The sequence below is a fragment of the Lepisma saccharinum genome, chromosome 10, assembly GCF_977018435.1.
Source record: "Lepisma saccharinum chromosome 10, izLepSacc3.1, whole genome shotgun sequence".
Lineage (NCBI taxonomy): Eukaryota > Metazoa > Arthropoda > Insecta > Zygentoma > Lepismatidae > Lepisma > Lepisma saccharinum.
The window spans coordinates 87,642,591-87,663,993 of NC_139238.1; the positions used below are offsets into that span (position 1 = coordinate 87,642,591).

Below are 21,403 nucleotides of genomic sequence, written 5' to 3' on the forward strand. Positions count from 1 at the left end.
TTTCGATGTCGGCCATCTTGGAGGTGATGTGATCAGCACTACGCTGCGGCTGCCTTTACCGCTCCCCCTCTCTCGAGTACCATTTGATTTGAGGCTGGCTGGGCCCTGCAGACGCTTTATGCGGGGGAACAAAGCAGGAAAAATTCCGACCATCGATCACCCACCCCAGTTTCCCGCGTGGCAGTCAGACTAGAATCAAATCAGACTATATTTCACAAGAAATGCAGTGGTGAAGGTTTCTTCAACCTATCTTTAATCAGGAAAAACTTACGAATGCATGATTGTAACAAATGTATCATTTTACAGGTGTGAGAAAACAGTGGTAATATACGTAGGCTTACCATATTTTCTGAGGTTCAACCCAGGACATATTCGCGATCAACTCTTTACTGCTAAATTTCAGTTTTTTTATACAAAAATAAATTGAAATTACTTAAAAGCCTAAACATATTATTGGAACATTAAACCATAAATTGTACAAGAAAAAATATTAGCTATTAACATTTTTTCAAAAATCAATCAATTAATTTTCAAACGTTTAATTGAATAATGCATTTTCTGATTTTTAGGAAACATCTCTGTTCTAGGTAGCATTATCTGTTGGTTGACTCAGTTGCAATTTTCACTAGACATGACTTTTTTCAGAAATGGCTAGTTTCTTTTAATAACATCATAAAATTCACAACATGAAAGTTCTGAATTAAGCAGATGTTTAACAGTGAATACTAGAAGTCTACCTCTTTCTGCAGACCAATTATTCCCCATAATTGAAAATACTCTCTCAACTGGAGCAGATGTTCCAGGCAAAGACATAGCAAACTCAACCAGTTTAGAAATGTTGGTACATGAATATCAGTCTTTTAAAACAGATTAAAAATTGGTCATGAATATTCAATAGCGGTAGCTATTTTCATGTTCAGATTCTCAAATCCCTGGACATTTTGTAATCCCGGACATCACCCCGGACAGCACTAAAAAACCAAGACTGTCCGGGCTAATCCCGGACGTATGATAAGCCTAAATATACGATATATCACATCACATCATCCCATGCAAAAATTTTGAATTGAATTCAATATGGCGGATGTCCGCTTGGAACAAAGTAATGTAGCTCCCCCTAAGCCTAACTCGTTCCTATCATGACCAATTGTACCCAGCCTAACTCCTTTACTTTTTATAGGGGTGTTAAGGGGCTTTTGAATCACCCTGCAGGCCCTTATATGTGACTTCGTCAGCATGAGATCAAGAATTACACACACATACACACATAAATTATGTATGTTGTGTGTGTGTAAAGGTATGTATGTAGAGGGGCCATGGGTAATATTTTTCTCGAGGCCCAAGATTTGTAGATCCGGCACTGGAGGTACTTGAAACCATTAGAAAATTTAACGAACCTGTGAAAAAATGACTAGATAAATAAATTCACAGAAAAAACAACTTTATTTTGCTACACAAATACATGCTAATATATCACAATTCAAGGGTGGGGAGGCAAACCAACAGCAGCCAGCACATCATCCAAATAGCTGTCAAAAGCCACGTGGATATCTGTGGAGCCATCTAGTAGTGCCTCTAGTAAGGAACCAGCCACGCCGTCAGAGACCTCCGGGAGGTCTTCGTTTAACCAGGAAATCTGATAATTGTCCAAGCTGCCAAAAACAGAAAGATACGACATTAGGTTTAGCAGAATAAGGAAGGTTAAGTAGCCTAAGTGAAGAATCAGACAATTTGTGTTTTGTACATATATTTACTTATCATCAATAGCAAAAAAAAAGCATTCAATTAGAGTGGTAATTCAATATAATATCCAATATACAGGGTGAATCAGAAGAGATAGCGCAAACGGAAACCATGAAAAGTACGCGACAGTAGAAGCAAAGAAGTGTCAGTTGGAAAACGAACCCTTTGCGAGATAATTGCTAATGTATGGTTACGATCTGCCACTGACTTGACTGTTTATACACATCGTATGCTTGTCTCCTTGCGCACTCCGAGGTTTCTTTGTTAAAAATCGAACACGGGCGAAAGGGGGCGCTGTAAACAAACCATGCGTTCTGTACAGGGTGGAAGGTATAAGGGACACGTCACTTGTGTGTATGCAACCCAACATAGCAAACGATCGCTCTGACCTAACTTCCAGGGGCGCCTGGCAGGGTTGGCATAGCGTCCCTTGTTAAGAGAGACTTGAAAACAGAGTCTTACCTGAGCAAAATACAAAAGAATAATGTTGCTATGTTGTAAGAAGTGTTTACAGTATTTACAAAGAGACTAAGAGAAAGAACGCGGACTGAAATTCAAGAGTGTTCGTTCCAAAATACATCCATAATGAAATTGACGAACGAACAAACGCAAACATAATGGGTTGACCGCCTCGTTTCGAACACGTACATTGTAATGTTATGACAATTTATTTGTTTGGAAATTACACCTAGATATTTTAGCGAAATTTCTAATCGAGTCGTCACATAACACAAGGGTAGTGAGAAAAATAATATAAGGGGCTCTTCCAATAAAATTAAAAACGCCGTTTAATATAAATTAATTCAGAATACAACTAATAAAGGCATCAACTCTCTGTTGTAATCCCGTCTTACCTGGGATCTGAGGTCACAGGGATGTTTCAATTATACATTTTAGGTAGAGCTTAATTGTATCTGTTAGCTGAACCTGCTCCGATCAAGAGGGAAGAGATATGGAAGGTTGAATTTAAAGGTTATTCAAGCTTGTTCATACCTGGTAGGTGAGTGATGTTCTTGTGCAGATGCTTCTTGCAGACCGAATTGTGACTGGTGCAAAGGTTCTATCCCGCGACCCTTGGCTCACTGATCCGAGTGATCCCGCGCGACTCGCTGCATTCTAGGCAGCCGTAACTTCGTGTTCCGTCGTCGTAGTTCTGTAGTTGTAATGTGTTGTAAAGTAAAGTGTAATCAGAGACTCATGTTCCAAATGAGCGTCGAATGAAAGTCAAAATCCAATGAGAGACAAATGAGCGTTCGATGATAAAAGTAATCCAAATGAGCGTTATAATCCAAATGAGAGCGAGCTCCGGGAGTGAGCTCCCTTTTATAATCTTAGGCTAGATCTTGTTTAGATCGACGCGTTTGCCTTTCAGTCATTGTTTTCACGGAAGTTACAAAGTTAGCGCATTCTTGGGATCGCCCGCTGGTCGGACAATTCCAGGAAATAAACAAGCGTAAATATTACCATGACGAGGTTTTCTCGGTTTAATAATCTCCATATCTCTACAATAAATTAATTCAGAATACAACTAATAAAGGCATCAACTCTCTTATTAAGAACTGCAGACCCCCGTGACGAAGTGGCTAGAACAGCGCGCTACAAAGCCAGAGGTCCCGGGATCGAATCCCGGCTAGGACTTGAATGTTTGTGTTTGTTCGAAAATGAGTAAAAACGAGAATAAAGTGACAATTGACATGTGTGAAAGTTTGAGAAATGTGTGAATATCGGGGGATACTGCCAAATAGGGGTATTCCTTTTTTTTAAAAAAAAAAAAAGTGATTAGCACATCGCGCTGCAACGTCAGGGGTCCCGGGTTCGAATCCCGGCCTGGGCATGGATATTTGTTTTCATCAATTTCATCATGTCATCACTCATCCCCATCTTTGCAAATTAGACAAAATTGGCACAAAAAGTGAAGTAAAATAAAGCAAATCAATAAATATATTATTAAGAACTATAACCAAATATACTTATGTCAAGCGCTGAGCTGTATAAGATAATTGCACTTGAAGAAAACTAAATTTGAATTATTATGTTGAGTGAAATATCTTATTTACATGCAAGTAAACTATTCTGTGGACATTCAGCGAAACGCCAGTAAATTGTATGCTACGTACGAAGAAACCTCAGGGTTGGTGTCTACAAAGCCCGCGTAAGAAACACAGAGAAAAGCGTTATGAGACCAAGGTATAAAAATAATAATAATAACCAACATACAATAGGTATTCTAGAAAAGAGTGGCAAGAAGGATTCACTAAACATGTACTGCCTACACACTTCATTGACAAGTTCAGTGTCAACTTATATGCACGTGAGGAAAATTATTTGATGTTGCAAAATGGGTTTCAAGAAATTTGCACACATTTTTTGCAATACTAGGAATATGCGAATTAAAGACTGTGTTACAACAATCTCTCTCTCTCTCTCTCTCTCTCTCTCTATCTATCTATCTATCTATCTGGACAAACTGGGTCATATCAAATTAATCTATTAATGAAGTTATATCAAGAATTTAATTTTTATCGAAACGAGTTCGGTGCCTGTGCGTTGCCCACGAGACGAGAATTTGGTCTGTCTCGTCTCGTCTCGTGGAAATGCTGTCTCGTCTCGTCTCGAAAATATTAGTTTGTCCCGTCTAGTGTCTCGTCTCGAAGGGTTCTGTCTCGTCTTGTTTTGTCTCGTCTCGTCTCGTAGAAGTAATGCAGGATATTACGCCAACGAAAGTTATAACTGGGAGACATCACAAAATATTATTCTCGGAAATGGGTTAAACCTGTAATCACTTTGCTCACTGTAGCTATAGTGAGAATAAATATGATTCTTTAATCATAAGAACATGAGTATCTCAAATAAAGTTTGTTGATTATCAATAGCTAGATAATGTATAGAATCTGCCTTGCTTTTCTAGCTTTCATCTAATCTTTATCCATCGTACACGCAGGGAGCTTTCAGACAGAAGGAACACGCGACAGGCGACAAGCCACACTGAGCCACACTGAAGTGACAAGCGACAGGATCTCCTTCCGTTCCGTCTATGATAAGAGTATTCACCGTACGGCCAGTACCAAGAGATCGAGGCGATTCTACCATCGATATTAAGAAAACGACCCAATTTGAGCGACACGCAAGCGAGAAGACACACGTGTTGCTTCGGTTCGGAAGGTTACGTTTACGGAGGGTTCGTTTTCAAGCGAAACATGTTGCTTGTCGCTTCTCTCCTGTGGCTTGTTCAATGTGACAAGCGACACGGAAGTATCACACTGAAGCAACGAACGACAGGGACACTTAAGTTTATAAGCAAGCATTCATCGCGCATGCGCGAATAAAAACCCTCGCGACTATACACGGTATACAGAAAACGGCCTAAGCAGAACAACAAGCAAGCGACAAGCGAGACGTGCAGCTCCGGTTCGAAGAGTTTGCTGTGAGCAAGATTTTTTCACACCAAAGTTACACGCGACAAGCGACACGGAAGCGAACTTTCAGTAGTCAATGCAACCTTTCGAACAGAAGACACACGAGAAGCTGCACGTGTCTCTTGTCGCCTCGGTCCGTTGTTCATGGATGCGGGGTGAATGTTTTCCTTCAGACTGAAGGGGATTGTGTCGCTTGTCGCTTGGGTGTGAATTATATGTGTCGCTTGTCGCTTCGGTGTGAAATTTCCACAAGATAGCTTTCAGGTTGAAGCGACAGGCGACAAGCGACACAGGGTTTTGGCACCAAAGCAACAAGGGACGCGCTCCTTTAGGAAGATTTCAGACCGGAGCGACAAGCGACACGCGACACATGTTGCTTTGGAACGAGCCAATCAACAGCAACGTTTCACAGCGTAGGAGAATGGCAGGCCGCACAAACCTGCGTTCGATTGGTAAAATCCTGAAGCGACACGGGTCGCGTGTCGCTTAGATGTGAAATCTCCCTTAGTCTATAAGCAAGCTTTCACTGTGAATTCACTACCAACAGACAGAGGCGATACAATGCACGCTATTAAAAAGCGGCCCAGTCCGAACGACATGCAAGCGACAAAACAACCCGTGCCGCTTGCCGGTCTAGTTGCTTCCGTTCGGAAGGTTGCATTTATTACTGTGGGTTCATTTCCAAGCGACACTTGTTGCTGTTGCATGTCCCTTCTTACTCCTATGGTCAGTCTCGTCCCGTCTCGAATTTTAAAAAGCCTGTCCCGTCTCGTGGGCAACACTATGTGCGAGGTTATTCTAATTATTTTAATTCTTATTAACAGCAGTAGCTATTGATTTACGTCAGCGGTTCTTATACTTTTTTTTCTCATTGTACCCTTTATTCAGTAACTAAGCGTCTAATGTAACCCCCCCCCCCCCCACCGTAGGTTTTCTCCGAATGGTGTTTTTTTTTCTTCTCTTTTTTTCTATGGGGCGTTTTTGATATGTTGGAGGCTTGTATCCGCAATAGAGGAGAAAGGCATTCGGGCTGTATGTGGAAAGATGGGAATTAAATAAACATTAGAATCCTGAGTTTACTAATGGGTGTTCCTATGTTTACAATCTTCATGATTAGTTACAAGAATAGAAATGTGAAACACATGTATGCTAAGAAGTAAGAAACTTTAATTTCCATTCATTTTATCCAGAGTCATCGAAAAAAAGAAAAGAACGAAAATAAATTTATAAACAAACTGTGAAGCACAATATTGAAATTTTTATTGTAAATCCTCAGTTTCTACTGAGAAGGATGTGCCTGCATGGCCTGACAGTTTCTTGATGTCTGGTTGTGTACTTGCAACTTTCAAGCTCGGATTTGGCTCCAAATCCGGCAAAAGTATTGTCGCATGGGTATTCTCGACATTTCTCTTCCGAGCTGATCTCGTACCCCCCTTCAAGTCGTTCATGTATCCCTGGGGGGTACGCGTACCACAGTTTGAGAACCACTGTGCTACGTACTTCAAATCGTCCTTTCATCTTTTTTGTCTGTTCTGTGCAATGCCTTGTAGGAAGAAAAGCATACCCGCCAGTACGGCAACAAGTGTCGTGTGAGGTGAAAACTACCAGAGGAGCCATACCACAACCAGTCCAACTGGAAAATCCAGCGGGAGATCTAGTCTCGTATGATCCAGGAGTCTAGGACAATTGCGATGAAGCCAAAGTCACGGACAATTACGATGATTTTGGCGGTGAAGGTCATTTTACAAATTAATGATAGCACAATTGCGACGAACAGGATGACTAACCCACAGGTGCACCTAACCTAACCTAACCTAAAAGTGGTTGTAATGCAAGTACGTTTACAAGCTACCTTGCCAGTCTCAAGCCTGGAGAAAGTGTGAGAGGAATGAAGTGTTCAATTCGAAAATATCAATATTTCACATAATTCTCTTGTAAGAAGTATTGTACGAGGTGTTAAGTCACCCTTCAATTTGATAGAAGATTCAAAATGTCATCGCAATTGTCCACCAACCCTTTTTTTCTAGCTGTGTTCATTGCAATTGTCCGCCATCGCAATTGTCCGGCTACCATGATCCAGGTATTACTGTTGCATTTGGAATATTGTTCAAGAAAGAAATAATGAAAGCACTTACTCGAACACATAGAAAGCAGACATGAAGTAAACCCAATCGTTGGCATTGTAGTCAGTGAGGAACCCCATTAGAGAGTTGTTGGTGTGGACTGAAGCTCCGATGCTACCCTCGTACCTGTCGCCATCATTAATTCCAATGGAGAAGTTATAAGTGACCTGAAAGAATTTCAAAGCAATTCTCAGAATCTAACTTGAAACGTCCAACAAGGGCGTCTGCAAGGGGTGCGTATTTGTGTAATAATAACAATGCAATGTTAATTTACATATCCTTAAATAATGCTACATAATACGTAATTACATAATATTTCCATTTTACTATTACATATAAATTATATGAAGCTATTAATTTAAAGATTTGTATTATTATTATTTCTGAGATACTGGTAGGGATCCCCCCCCCCCAAATATATTTCAAGATATCTGCCTGGATACTGGCAATGAAGAATCGCTAACATGGCAAATATGTTTATGAATGGATTTTAATATATTAACCATATTATCTTTTTTATTTTACCAACCTGTGCTGGGTCGAACGATAACCCGAACTCCAAGAGCAACTCGTCGGTTTCATTGTCGTAGTTGGCAATGGCGTCCCCCACTCTCGAGGTATTGGCCAATCCGGAAAAGACGCCGTTGGTCAGTACGATATCCACTATCTGCAAGGTTCCATTAATCTAGAAAGAGGGTGAGGTACGTGTCAAGATTTTTCTTATAACAATAAGTTTAGCGATAGCAATACGTCCCCATAGGTATCTCGGCCCTGTAGGTAGGAGCGCAATTGGCGCCTGCACTCCAGGATTGGGGAAGACAAACAGTTTGGGCTCGAGACAATAAAGATTTTTCGGTTTCGTGATGAGGTGAGTTCTTGCAATATCATTGTTAGCAGTCATTTAGTAGTATGAGTGTAGGTTTTATATTCACTGCATGTCATTGGCTTAGGTACGTTGTCAATATGGAAGGGTGTGTGCGTTTTGTTCCGTCAAGGTCACTTGTTGAAAAGGTAGGAACCGCCTAGCTAGTTTGCAGGTTCCTAATTTCGTCCCTCGTCATGTTCACAATTTCGTCTCATATCATGTTCCTACTTTCGTCCACGGAATCCGCTGTACAAACGTTTCATATGGTTCCACGAAACATGCTTCGGCGCCAAAAACTGTGCAATTTTTTTGTGATACTTGCTTGGAAGTCTAAAGGCTCATCTTACAAACAAAAAATAACTTAAATTTATTGTTTTTTGTTTTTTTTAAGTAAACATAATATTGTTTCTGAGTTGTGCTAAATTGTTTTCAGTTCGTCGCATTCGACAAATTATGTTCACTTTTGCAATGACCTTTTGTAAGTAACATGAATGCCTTGGCAAGTCGTTAATTACCCTCCTTTTTCCGATCTTGTTTAGGGGAACGAAATTATTGATTATACAGGCGCTTTGACTTGGTTTCCAGGTGAAGAGATAGTTGACGAAGGTAATATAAAATTTTGGAGCTCTTTCGTCATTTGATACGATCTCCAGGTACGCAAAAATGACTAGGAGACGATATTTGGACCCCTTACGTTAATGTTTCATTTTATACCTATCAGTTGTCAATAACGCCAGCAACTTGGTAACATATGCTGGTATGTATTGTGTGCATGTATTGTGATGTGAGAACCTCTAATCTACGTCACAAGCAACCGACCACAAAATTGGTTATGAACTGACCTTCATGTACTCCGTTTCCGACTTTCGACTGTGCAATATCATGATTTATTAAAATACACATTTCAAAATCTGTATTGTGTCCACATTGTGACTGTGGTAATGCTCATCACATTATTTTAGAATGTCCAAATCACTCAAAGAAACGAAATACATTATACAAAAAGTTACCAAAAGTAATGTGCCATTTCCCATAAATTTGACTTCATTGTTGTGTGCAGGAGATATTCGAATTGGATATATTATATCAAATTTATATAAAAAAATGTATCTTATGTACAGTGCGATCCCTAAGTATTGCTCAGCAAATTGTCCATGACTATTTTCGTTGTTTATTATCTTCATCCTACGTATTTTTAAGGCTTGTATTTTAACCACTACTGGTTCAGAGGTTGTAACCAGATTGTTTGGTGTTTTGTGTCAGTTCTTGAAGCTCTCATTGCATAAAACAAAGGGAGTAAACGTGGTGAAGGACAATTTGCTTGGTGATACTTATGGATCCCAATGTACTTAGAATGCATGCTGAGCATAAACAGCCACCTGTAAAGCTGTAAGTCTAATAAAATTTGTTGATAATGATGAGTTTGATGAGTTCCACAAGGGATGCCTGCGGCCTCTATATTTCTTATATAATATATTTATTGGTTGTGGACAAAATCCATGCACCAGTTAACAATTTCTCAATTGATATTACATGTATGCACATAATATTTACACACTAATAGTCCTTTCATGATAAAAAATTACAGTTTCATTACACATTTACAGCATTATTTTCGACTTGTTGAAATATTTTGTAAGAATATTGATTTCCGTGTAAATAAGAAGTCAGTAAACAAGGCAGTGTAAGTGGCGCTTGATATCCACTCTTGTACAAGTCCTGTAAAAATTGTTCTCTGTGTGTTTCATGAAGTTTGCACTAAAATATAATAAACAGACTGGTGAAGGCACTAAGTTCTTCTCATAAAGGTGAACTGGAACGATAGTGTGATTTAACCTACAGCGCATTATAGTTGTGAGGGAACTCCGGGAGAGTCGAATATGTTTAAACCAGCATTCCTTTGGGATTCTTTTTGTATAGAATAATACGCCTTACCGCATTGAGTACCCGTATTCGTCCACAAACTTTGCCAGTCAGTAAATAAAATTATTTTAGCGCGTGATTCCAAAACTACAGACGGAAACTTTATTGAAAGTGGCCGTCGGATTGTTTGATTCGCTGCATATTTTGTCAAAGTATTTGTTATATCATTCCCTTCAATTATGACAATCTGTGTCATAAGCTCCATTCGCATGTGTAATTTTAACTAGTGTGTTTCAGCTTGTAAGAGGTAAATTCATAAAACTGCTAACCTAGATTTGTTGTTTAACTCAGTGGGCTATCGAATTCTTGGATTGCTCACATGGTGGCAGCAGCTTACGGTCCGGCGGATTGAACTGTTCTATAGAACCGCTTGTATTCCATAGATGTCCTGAGCGGACTCTATGAATCGAAATGACCTGATTATTGTTTTATTTTGATCTGCTTCAATGTTATTATAATGTAAACAACAATTAAGTCAATATAACATGTATTATGTTTTAAAAACACGAACTTAATTGGATTTGAGGATGCAACTTGGCACGAGTATGTATACAAGGATAAGGTCATGTGACGTATTTGAAATGCACAGATCTATTTATAGAAGGGGTAAGAAATATCTCCTTGGCTAAAATCACTTTCTATTTATCCAAATTCTCGCATGACGGTAAAGTTAATATAATATTGCCAATTTGAAATCCGTCAAATTTCTGTATTCTTAAAATTAAAAAGGCTTCACTTTTAGTTACTATTATAGTATGGGGGAGACACCTATAAATCATACATTTCGCACTTTTTTACATTGCTAACGTACTATTTTGGAATGCAGAACATTTCCTAAGGTGAAATAATGCATTTCTAAGATAATATCTATTTCTTACATTTACAAGTACTTGTAATGTACTCCGTTTCCGACTTTCGACTGCACAATATCATCGTTTATTAAAATACACATTTCAAAATCTGTATTGTGTCCACAGTATGACTGTGGTAATGCTCATCACATTATTTTAGAATGTATAAATCACTACCATTTTCCGTAAGATTAGGTTAGGTTAAGTTAGGTTAGGCAAGCATAGTTTAAAAAAAAAATTAATATGTTAAAAATACTAGAAATACAGAATCGAAATAACAAGCAACAGTAAGTAATGCAACCTCATTCACCAGAAAATACCTACTTTCGTGCCCGGATTTGAAATTATGCTAATACCTCGCAAACCATTGACGTTAGCCCCAAAAACCATTGACGTTAGCCCCAAAAAACATTTTCCGTAAGGTTAGGTTAGGTTAAGTTAGGTTAGGCAAGCATAGTTAAAAAAAAATAAAAGGTTAAAAATACTCGACACGTCATGTTCTAGTGAAAACACGGCGAGTTTGAAACACTGACTACGCGGTTTACGTCATCTAACACACGGAACATTGTGCTCTCGTGCAGAATTCAAATGGCGGTAGCAGAAACAGCGTGTCGGACAGAGAGTTTCGCAGAAAACAACATGCATTCGTATTAAAATGGATCAAAACTACATTCACGAACTTTCACAACACTACAGAAAATGATTTCCGTAATTACTTTCTCCTGTAAATTTGAAGAAATCCGTCTCCCCTATACTATAATGTTACCCAATTTTATCATGAAAAGTATAGTGCTTTGTAAGGAGTAGCATCATTTTAGGTGGTGAAAGCTTGTATTGCCTTACGTGCTTTCGTTCGATGGCACCGTAAGTGAGTCGTTGTTCTGGTAAATATATATATAGGTAAAAGTTGCTTTTTACCTGATTAATTAACATGGTGTGTTGATTGTAACCCTGAAATAGTTCACTCTAATCTAATTTGTAGTCAAATAAACCAGAATACATGTTAATTAAACTTTGGCGTTACAATTTAAACCCAAAAATGTTCCTCAGTGTGTGATACCTTGGTTGTGCATGAACTGATGTCAGTATTTCCTTTCAGAGGGGGGCCAAGGTGCATCTCGCTTTGGTCACTCTGAATATAATTGTTATTGAGAATGCGGGAACAGTGAAGGGGCTACCACAACATTAAAGGGTTTGGATTCTCAGTCTCTTGAATTCCCAAACCTGTGGATATTCTTAAACATTACAGTTTAAAGGTATAGGCTTCACATAGATTAGCTTGCACTGATTAACATGTATTGGGGCTGTACGCTCATTGTAGGGTAAAATATCGTATAGTGGTAGGATCCTGGTAACCTCAATTTTAGCTATAAAAACTACGGGTCTGTGTACTTTTGATCCAGTTTTATGTACAGGGTGGCCGAATAAAGGGGGTACATCTATTATGGAATAAGATTGCAACAGAAGTGAACATTAATTTATTTGTCGTGGGTTTCATTTAATTGTGTTGAACAAACAAGGTTGAAATTTAGGATTCGTGACAAAGTTTGACTGATCTTAAAGTTTGTCACAGTGGTTCTCCTGTCATCGCTACTAGCGCTACTGGCAAGACGGGTAGGCTTTGAAACGCGATAGTTGAGTGCATTCGGTTGAGTATTTCAAATCTACAATTATTTCTTGACTGTTGAGCCCAGCACATCAGATTTCGGGTCTCACTGTTGAGTTTTGAAGCACACTCGTTTTTGTATATCATATTATATCATTCCAAGGTGTCCAAATAAAGTTGATGTCACATCCCAATGCCATTTGGCCTTGATAAACAAACGTGTAACTAAATCCACACCCTTGCAAGCAACATGTGACAAAAACGTAATGTAAGAAAACGAAATGTGACATGCCTAGTCGCGTAAGCATGTAGCAGGGAAGACTAAGGGATGCTTTCAGACCGAAGTGACACGCGACACATGGCGCTTGGGAACGAGCCAATTAGCAGCAATTCCGATTTTGCTGAAAATTTTCCTAAGGTTTGATACTTTTGTCTGTAGAACATTCGACGAAAGGGGATTCGACCCCCTGAAACAGGAGTAAACCAAAATTTTCTACTCACTTCAACTTCGAATTGACCCTCACCGTCAGTCAGGTTAACACTATCTCCATTTGTGTTGAATATACGTGAATACTCGGCCAGGAAATTATCCACGTAAGTATTGTAATCGGCTTCCTCCACTGATGGATAAATTCTGAAAAGTAAGTCACTATTTTACAACCTTTCTACTTTTATAAATCTAACTTCGTTTTTAATTATTTATCAATAAGTTATCCGCAAATATAATTATATATAATTAGAATAACTTCACGATAATCGATTAATTTGCTTCATTTTACCTCGCTTTAATTGCCACTTTTGTTTAATTTGCAAAGATGGAAATGAGTGATGATATAATAAAATTCATGAACGGACACTCACATACATCCATGCAGAGGCCGGGATTCGAACCCGGGACCCCTGGCGTCGTAGCGCGATATGCTAACCACTCCGTCACGGGGGCAGGCCAACTTCACGATAATCAAATTGCCTACTGATGATATACTTAAATATCTCTTACATCCTGTGTCTTTATAAGGACTGAAATTGTGTTCAAGTTGTTACATGTAGATATACAGGGTGACCCAGAGGTGTATACCAATTTTGGAATGAACATTACACAGTTAATTGTACACCAAACTGTATTATTTTTGTTGTATAATGTGTGTGATCTATTGCCATTTATTTTACATTTATTTAGTTATTTATTGTAGTTACCATGGAGTCGTGTTCACGTATGATGCCTATGTTGCAGCTCAGAGGTTCAGCACCTGGTGGTGTTTTTGGAGTTACAGTGCCTGTGGTTCGAAACTGCTTAACTCATTTTAAGATTGTTTTGCATGTTGGAACTGATCCATGCCGCCTTACGTGGAAGTGCCGGAGGAATAACCTCTGAGCTGCAACCACTGAGTCGCCGTTTCTCACATAGGCATCATACGTGAACACGCGATGTTCCACCGACAACGACTCCATGGTGACTTCAATAAATAAATAAACGTAAAATAAATGGCAATACATCACACACATTATACAACAAAAATAATAGAGTGGTGTACAATTAACTGTGTAATGTTCATTCCAAAATGGGTATACATCTCTGGGTCACCCGGTATATTCACCAGTTTCATTTTATGTAAAGTTGGTACGTTCCTTGTAATTCTCTATATCTCTACTCCTGTAGCCGGAGACATGAAGACTCTAATGGCCTATACTGAAGCCTATCTTCAGGGTATGTGTTCAAGGAATGTCCAACCACTGATTGGATTTTACTGCAAAAGTTCATTATTCCATTAGGTTACTTACTTCAGGACGACAAGATCTGGAGAACTTTGAAGTCGTTAAATTTGAATGGAAAATAATACGAGGCCTGTACAAAAAGAAACCGAACTCTTTTTGTAAAATTTGTAAGGAAATTCATTGAAGAGAACCGACAGTGCCGGTGTTTAGCGGTGTCCTTATTTATTAACTTGGCCCAGTTTCAAAGCTGTTGCTAACCGCAGTAACGCAGTAGATCACGTTGAGTGCAGGTGTGTTGAATGCCCGCGGCAATTTTCAGTTACCCAACAAGAAGGAGGGTACTGAAAGAGCACCGAGTATGGGTGAAATTCTGTGTGAAATTGCAGAAAAACTTCAAAGAGACATACGACATGTTACATGAAGCCTGTATCGAAGAATGTTTCAGTCTAACACAGTGTTACGAATGGTACAGAAGTTTCATATCGGGTCGAACCTCCATCGAGTCCGAAGCAAAATCTGGACGCCCATCAACCTTTGTCGACATCGATCATAAGCGTGCGGGAAGTCATACGTGCAAACCGTCGCCTCACCATACGGGAAGTTACTGCTGAACTGAACATCAGTGTAGGTTCGTGTCGCACGATTTTGACGGACAACCTGCAGATGCAAGTCCTGGATGGTTCATCGCGATAATGCACGTGCTCATTCCTCACTCGTTGACCGATAGTTTTTGACAAAGCACCAAACACCTATTGTCCAACAACCGGCCTATGCACTTGCTTTGGCACCAGCAGACTTCTTCCTCTTCCCCAAGTTCAAATAAACCCTCAAAGGTCACAGATTCCAGACAATAGAAGGGATCATGGAGAATTCCCTACGGGACTTACAAGCCATTCCAGAACCGGAGTTCCAGCTTTTTAAGGGAGGGAGTCGAGCAACCCCAGGCTATGTGAATAAAATTAAGACTGAAAACTTTCCAATTTACCATGGTATTTACACTCAGAGTCGAACCCCTGTCTTCTGTAATTTTGTAACATAACATTCTGTGTTACTAGATGTAAATATTCTGAAAATAGTGAGTAGAGTTTTGCGAAATATACAAATAGAATTGACATATTCTGCTAGGTTAACAAATCTTTTCATGTGGTTAACAAAACTTTCCATATTGAGGAATTTTAATTTAAAATGAACCGCCTTTAGCTAATCAACAAAAGGTTAGTACATTAACATTAATAATTTCATGATTGGCGATTCCACGTTTACATCATAATGTTTTGTACATCTGTCAAACAAGCTTAACCCCTAGTTCATCAAATAAAGGTTAGTAATCCTTTGCGCAACAGCCCATGAAGGGCCTTGGCGTACCTACCGACTGCCGGTCTCCCTCCCACACTTTCCTTCTTCACCTCTAAGCGTGGAGATCTTCAACCAGTATTAGAATAGTCGGGGGGGAGGGGGTCAGCCTGACGTATCCCCAGCCGTTATAGTAGGTCGTCTCGACCGGATTACGCTCACTCGCTCGGAGCTTCCCAATTTCCTGACGATGGTGGGTTGCCACCGGCCCTATACGTAGGCCGAATAAATTCCGACCTGAGCCGGATTCGAACCTACGCCGTCCCGCAGCGAACGATCTCAAGACGAGTGAACGCCTTAACCCGCTCGACTACGGAGGAGGACTATAAAGGTTAGTACATTAGAACAATACTTTCTTGATTGGTGACTTCACGTTTAAGTCACAAAGCTATGTTAATTGAAAAAAATAGTTCATAACAAACATTGTAAAATCCCTTTCGACTTGTACAGTTTAATATATTTGAATTTTTATAAAAAATGTGCAAGGGCGTAACAAAGTATATCCTATTGCATTATATACGTATATTGTAAATACGTATACGTATTATATTATGTTCAAAGAAATTGAAGGTGTCCTGCGCTGAGCTGAATAAGAATAGATGACGTTACGTACATACATGAATACACACACACACACACACACACACACACACACACACACACACACACACACACACACACACACATATATATATATATATATATATATATATATATATATATATATATATATATATATATATATATGGGATGGACAAAAATATGGTAACACCACGACATCGGAACGGGTGATATCGACGCAATTTTTCCACATGAAATCGGACGTAGTGCGACATTCTTTTGTTTTGCGCCGTGAGATAGGACCCTGTCGGACACGTAGGAGTCGACGATTTCGCTGTAGATAGCGTGCAGTGCAGTTGATACTCAATCATGTCCAAGTTGACAGTGTTTCAAAGAGGGCAAATAGTTGGTGACCGCCTTGCAGGGGCCTCTGTTACCAAAGTAGCCATGTTATTTGGCGCATCGAGAGGGACTCTATCCAAGATCATGATGACATAATAGTGTGTTCGGAAAGACATCAGATAAACACCTGCGTGGACGATAATGTACACCGAGTGACAGAGACAGAAGGACACTGAGAAGGATTGTGACCATGTTTTGCAAGAAGAATGGTGCAACATCCCATTATCCACCATCCAGGACTTGTATTTGTCCATTGCTCGGAGACTGCAGGTCGTTTTGGAAGCTACAGGCGGGTCTGCACCTTATTAGCTACAGCATTCCGGCATTTCTTCGCAGGTGTTTCCATATTTTTGTCCCTCCCCTATATATATATATAATACAGTATGATGTCGTTCAAAAAATCTCGTGTCAGTAGCGCCGGCCTCACTGCTGGAGTGGTTAGCACATCGCGTTACGACGTCAGGGAGTCCCGGGTTCGAGTCTCGGCCTGGGTATGGATGTTGTTTGTGAGTGTACCTTTATCAATTTCATCATATCATAATTAATTCTCGTCTTCGCCATTAGAAAACAGTGGGAAAATATGGAAGTAAAGTAAACAAAATCAACTAATCTTTTCAGTTACTAAATGCAATATATATATATATTTTTATATATATACACACACACATTGTCTATTCAAAAACTTTAAACTACGGTAAACCTATTACGTCTCTGAAAACTAAGTATGTAGCTTGAACAAAAAAGACCTCAAATGAAACACTTTCTAGCACCACGGACACACACATACACACACATACACTCTCTCTCTCTCTCTCTCTCTCTCTGTGTGTGTGTGTGTGTGTGTGTGTGCGTGTAATTGTTCCACTCACCTGAGTTTTCTGCTTCCCACGTGGGAATTTTTGGTCGTGTGACTCTTCGCAGCTTCTGCCGACACAAGGAGTGCAAGGGAGAGGAGAGCGAGATACAGTTTCATGTTTGCTAAGTAGATAGAAATATCTGAAAGTAAAATGTTAAGGACAAAATTAGTACACTTTATACGCGCACATAAGACAAAGTTAGTACAATATCTACCCATCCGCGCTCGCAAACACGCACAATCACGCATATGCATGTTACATTTAATTGATTGATTGAATTGGTGTTATAAATCCACTGGGGCTGGACCTACAGTTCAAAGTGGGATCCGAACCACTAAGTGCCTCCAACGAGACCCCTTGATTCCAAGGCGACGACGCTACCACTACGCCATCGGGGAGGCCGCATGTTTAATTTAAAAATGAAAATATTGGGTCCAATTTGTTTGTGTATTAGCAATATTGAAAGACACGCAAATACCTTGTTGCTACTGTAGGCATAAATAATCTACTCGGCAATGTTTTACATGAGGGTCAAACCAGAAACTTAGTAAACGCTTGAAGATCGGACGGAATTGTTGTCGGGGGGAGTAAGAAAAAGTCATGAACGGTCGGCAGGACACAGGCAGGCGTTGGTAAGTTGATGTATAAAGAAATTAAATTGAAAAAAAACAGCTCACCAGCATCCAGTTCACGCCTGTTTACCTTGCTTCAACTAGACTCATGAGCGGAACCGGTGGGATGCCTACCCGAGAATTAAAACCTCTACTGGGCCTTTTAATAAGACTGGGTCCACTAACACTTAAATTTGCTCTGTCCAAATGATAGCAACTTAAAAAGCAATAGCCAAAAACAGCTCATCACAAAGTATATAGAGCTATTAAAATATATTTTAATATTTACCAGACGATTGACAAGATGTAGATTCCTACAGAGAAATGATTGCAAACAATCATCGCCGTTGCTCTTTAAATTGAAATTTTATCTATTAAAATTCCTTATCATTGTTTATCTCTTCTTAACATTGACGGGACATAACCTCTTTGACTCACTATCTCTAAGCATATGGAGTAGTTATCTTATTTCTGGATTCACTGATAATTTCATTGTTGTTTGGCAGACGTTTATTTATCATTATTCCAAAGAGCATTCTCAGAAAATCTCTACCATTGTTCGTTACCGAATTCCATCCAAAAAACACTTGCAAAAGGCCATTCTTCTGAAGATGTTAAATATCCAAACTCCTCAGGAGAGACATGGACTGAATGACCATATATTCCTTCATAAAGTAGTGAATGGCAACATCAGAAGTGACCGCCCTCTGCAGGAAATTCCCTTTCGAGTCCTGCCGCACTCATCATGAAGTGGGATCTCAGAAGCCGGGAATTGTGCCTCATCCAGCGTTCACTGTTCCATAGACTGTTCAGCCAATATAATAATCTGACAAGCCAAATAGACATTTTTGATAATCTGGCACATTTTAGAAGACTGTTGGATAAACGTATGTGAATCTCGTAACCACATGCAATCTTACTTCATGTTATTATTTTTGTTTTTTTCTTCTATTGTTTTTGTTGTAATATTATGTTTTTAATACGTTCCAATGTAAAATAGCTAACGCTGTATTTGGAATTTTCTATTAAATAAATAAATTATTATCCCTCGCTTTGTTGTCTTTCTGATAGCTTTAACAACTCCCATTTTATGTCTTTTGCCGAAGACGTTATGATGTGTCAAGTTTCAGCGACAGACATTTCCTCTCTAATTCACCCCTCTCTTGCCACTGGACCCGTCTAGTTTGCGCATGCGCACTTGGATCCATGGTGGCTATTAAAGTTAAATAAAACTTCTCTATTCCATCTCAGCTTATCAATATTCATTCTCATCTTCGCGATTAGCCAATAGTGACAGAGAAGCGAAGTGAATATAAGAAATCAATAAAACCAAGTTCTCAAATTTCCTTGCAAAGGAAACGGCGAGTCTGATTGGCAGAGTACAGTGGGATTTATTTAAACTGCCGGAAGGCGGGGAGTGAAGCTTCTTCTCCTTCTCCTTCTCCAGACAGCTGTGTGGATGTCGCTAGGGACGAGCCTGGTCAGGTGGTTCTACCTGCCTGTTACGTCATATCGCACAGGCAGCTCAAGCTCCTGGCTATGGTTGCCAGGAAAGAAAGTAAGCGATGATTCACATGAACGGCCCGTGACGCCTGCACATTTTGGTAAAAAACATATACTTGAGAGCCCATAATCGAATACAGATACTACATTTAGAGCACTTTCGATTTCCTTTCTGATTAAAAATTTAGAAGCGACTGCGAAATAGTGAGTGTCGTAGCACAACTGGCCAGGTTTCGCGAGTTTTGAAACTCATAGACGCTTGAAGTTTTTTATAACGCATTTTTGGTATTTAGCGCCGCTCTCTGTCATTTTTAATCAATCACGGCGATTAGGGTGAGTAATTGTTTGAAAATACACTCACAGAGAACACCCATGCCAGGATTCGAAACAGGGAACTTCGGGGTGTGACTGCGTCAACCAATGAACACACTAGATCACCTATCCGTATGGCATATATGTGTATATTTATAAAACTGGCTGGCGTGTGTTACCCTGCCCCGTGTCAGGGCAACAGTATTTTTCTTTTCTTATTGAAATATTTATTAATATGTTAATTAATTGGGTAATCAAGTGTATAAACATATATATGTGTGATTAGTGTAAATCAATTTATTATGTATTTTTAGGTTCGTACTATTCCATGTATAAATACCATGTAGCTCTCTGTTCTTTCTTCGTGTTTCGAGCGTTCAAAAGAAAGGCGGGCAGTTTAGCTGTTAAAGATTAAAAATTTTGAAAGAAGGGCGGTTGGCAACAGACGCCAACCAAACATATATAAACTCCCAGATGAGAGTAGGGGAGGTCGGCTGTTGGAACTGAGACTTGGAAGGGAGAGGCTGTTTTTGCTTCGGTTAGCTAGGACCGGAGGACAGGTCTCCCAAAACGGATGCTGTAAGAGATTGGATTGCCGGGCAAGCTAGTGCCTTGGTGTCCAGTTTACAGGTAAAAAGGTAGTTTGTACTGGATGTTATTTTGAAGTAATTACGGTGCGCCGGGCAGCCTAGTGCCTTGTCACCGTGGAGGTTGAGAAATGTACACGTCGGGCGGCCTAGCGCCTGTTAAGACGTTTCTTGGAGTAACGCGAGTCTACCTTGTGACAAGCGTACTTCAGATGTAATTCATGAAATGTAAAGCATCCAGGTACAAACAATAGAGATTCCAACATCAAAAATTAGAGTTTTGGCCCGATAAATAAATTTAGAGAAATGAACGTTCGGATACGACTTGTATATACTTCAAATTTTACGTTAATTAAACTATAGAAAATATCCAAAATTTCCGTTTTTAATTTCACACATGCTGGACAAGGTAATTTATCCCCTATAGTAATAAGGTTTCGCAAAGGTTATCCGTTGTCTCTTGTAGTTAATTATATAATTATGTTGACTTGTAGCAACCCACGTGCATTGTCGTACAAAGAAAGATACCCCTAGACAAATCTGAGCCGAGTACGAAGTGCACCGAACCTCGAGTGCGGAGGTAAAGTGTGGGGAGCAGGATAGTAACATATTTATTTGGGGGCTCGTCCGGGATTGAATATTTATTTGGGGACTCTGTCCGCGATTGAACTTAGTTATTTGAGGTCTTGTCGCAGGATATTGAACGAGATTTTTGCTTTGAAAGTTAAGGAGAGAAACGGACGAGGATCGAACCGATGATCTTGCGAAACAGAAAAGGGGTAGTTACAAGAATGTCGCTTGGTAACTCGAGCAGGTCCAGCCCGACCGCGTCAGAACTTTCTGTTGTTGAGGAACAGAGGTGCGTTCCAAGAGTGACAATGGAGGAAATTCGTTTGCCGCTTCCGACATTTGAGGGAAATGTAGGGAAGGAAGATGCTTTCTCGTATCTGGATAGGATTCAAGATTACGCGAGA

At 39.7% G+C, this 21,403-nt stretch overlaps 1 protein-coding gene across 1 annotated transcript; it reads right to left on the reverse strand.

The window, feature by feature from the left end:
* Positions 1-1,424: 1,424 nt before the first annotated feature.
* On the reverse strand, positions 1,425-18,339 carry LOC145994432 (uncharacterized). Its single transcript, XM_083130562.1, has 6 exons — positions 18,317-18,339; positions 17,429-17,555; positions 13,029-13,161; positions 7,812-7,967; positions 7,295-7,449; positions 1,425-1,652 (listed from the first exon to the last, which is right to left on the reverse strand). The coding sequence occupies exons 2-6, from the start codon at positions 17,530-17,532 to the stop codon at positions 1,481-1,483; spliced, it is 720 nt and encodes a 239-aa protein (XP_082986688.1). The 5' UTR covers positions 17,533-17,555; positions 18,317-18,339; the 3' UTR covers positions 1,425-1,480.
* Positions 18,340-21,403: the final 3,064 nt, after the last annotated feature.

Coding starts and splice junctions, on each gene's coding strand:
- LOC145994432 (XM_083130562.1), bottom strand. CDS start 17,532: ATGAAACTGTATCTCGCTCTCCTCTCCCTTGCACTCCTTGTGTCGGCA. Junction 7,450..7,811: donor TATCGTTCGACCCAGCACAG/GTTGGTAAAATA, acceptor AAATTCTTTCAG/GTCACTTATAACTTCTCCAT. Junction 1,653..7,294: donor TCTGCTTTCTATGTGTTCGA/GTAAGTGCTTTC, acceptor TGTTTTTGGCAG/CTTGGACAATTATCAGATTT.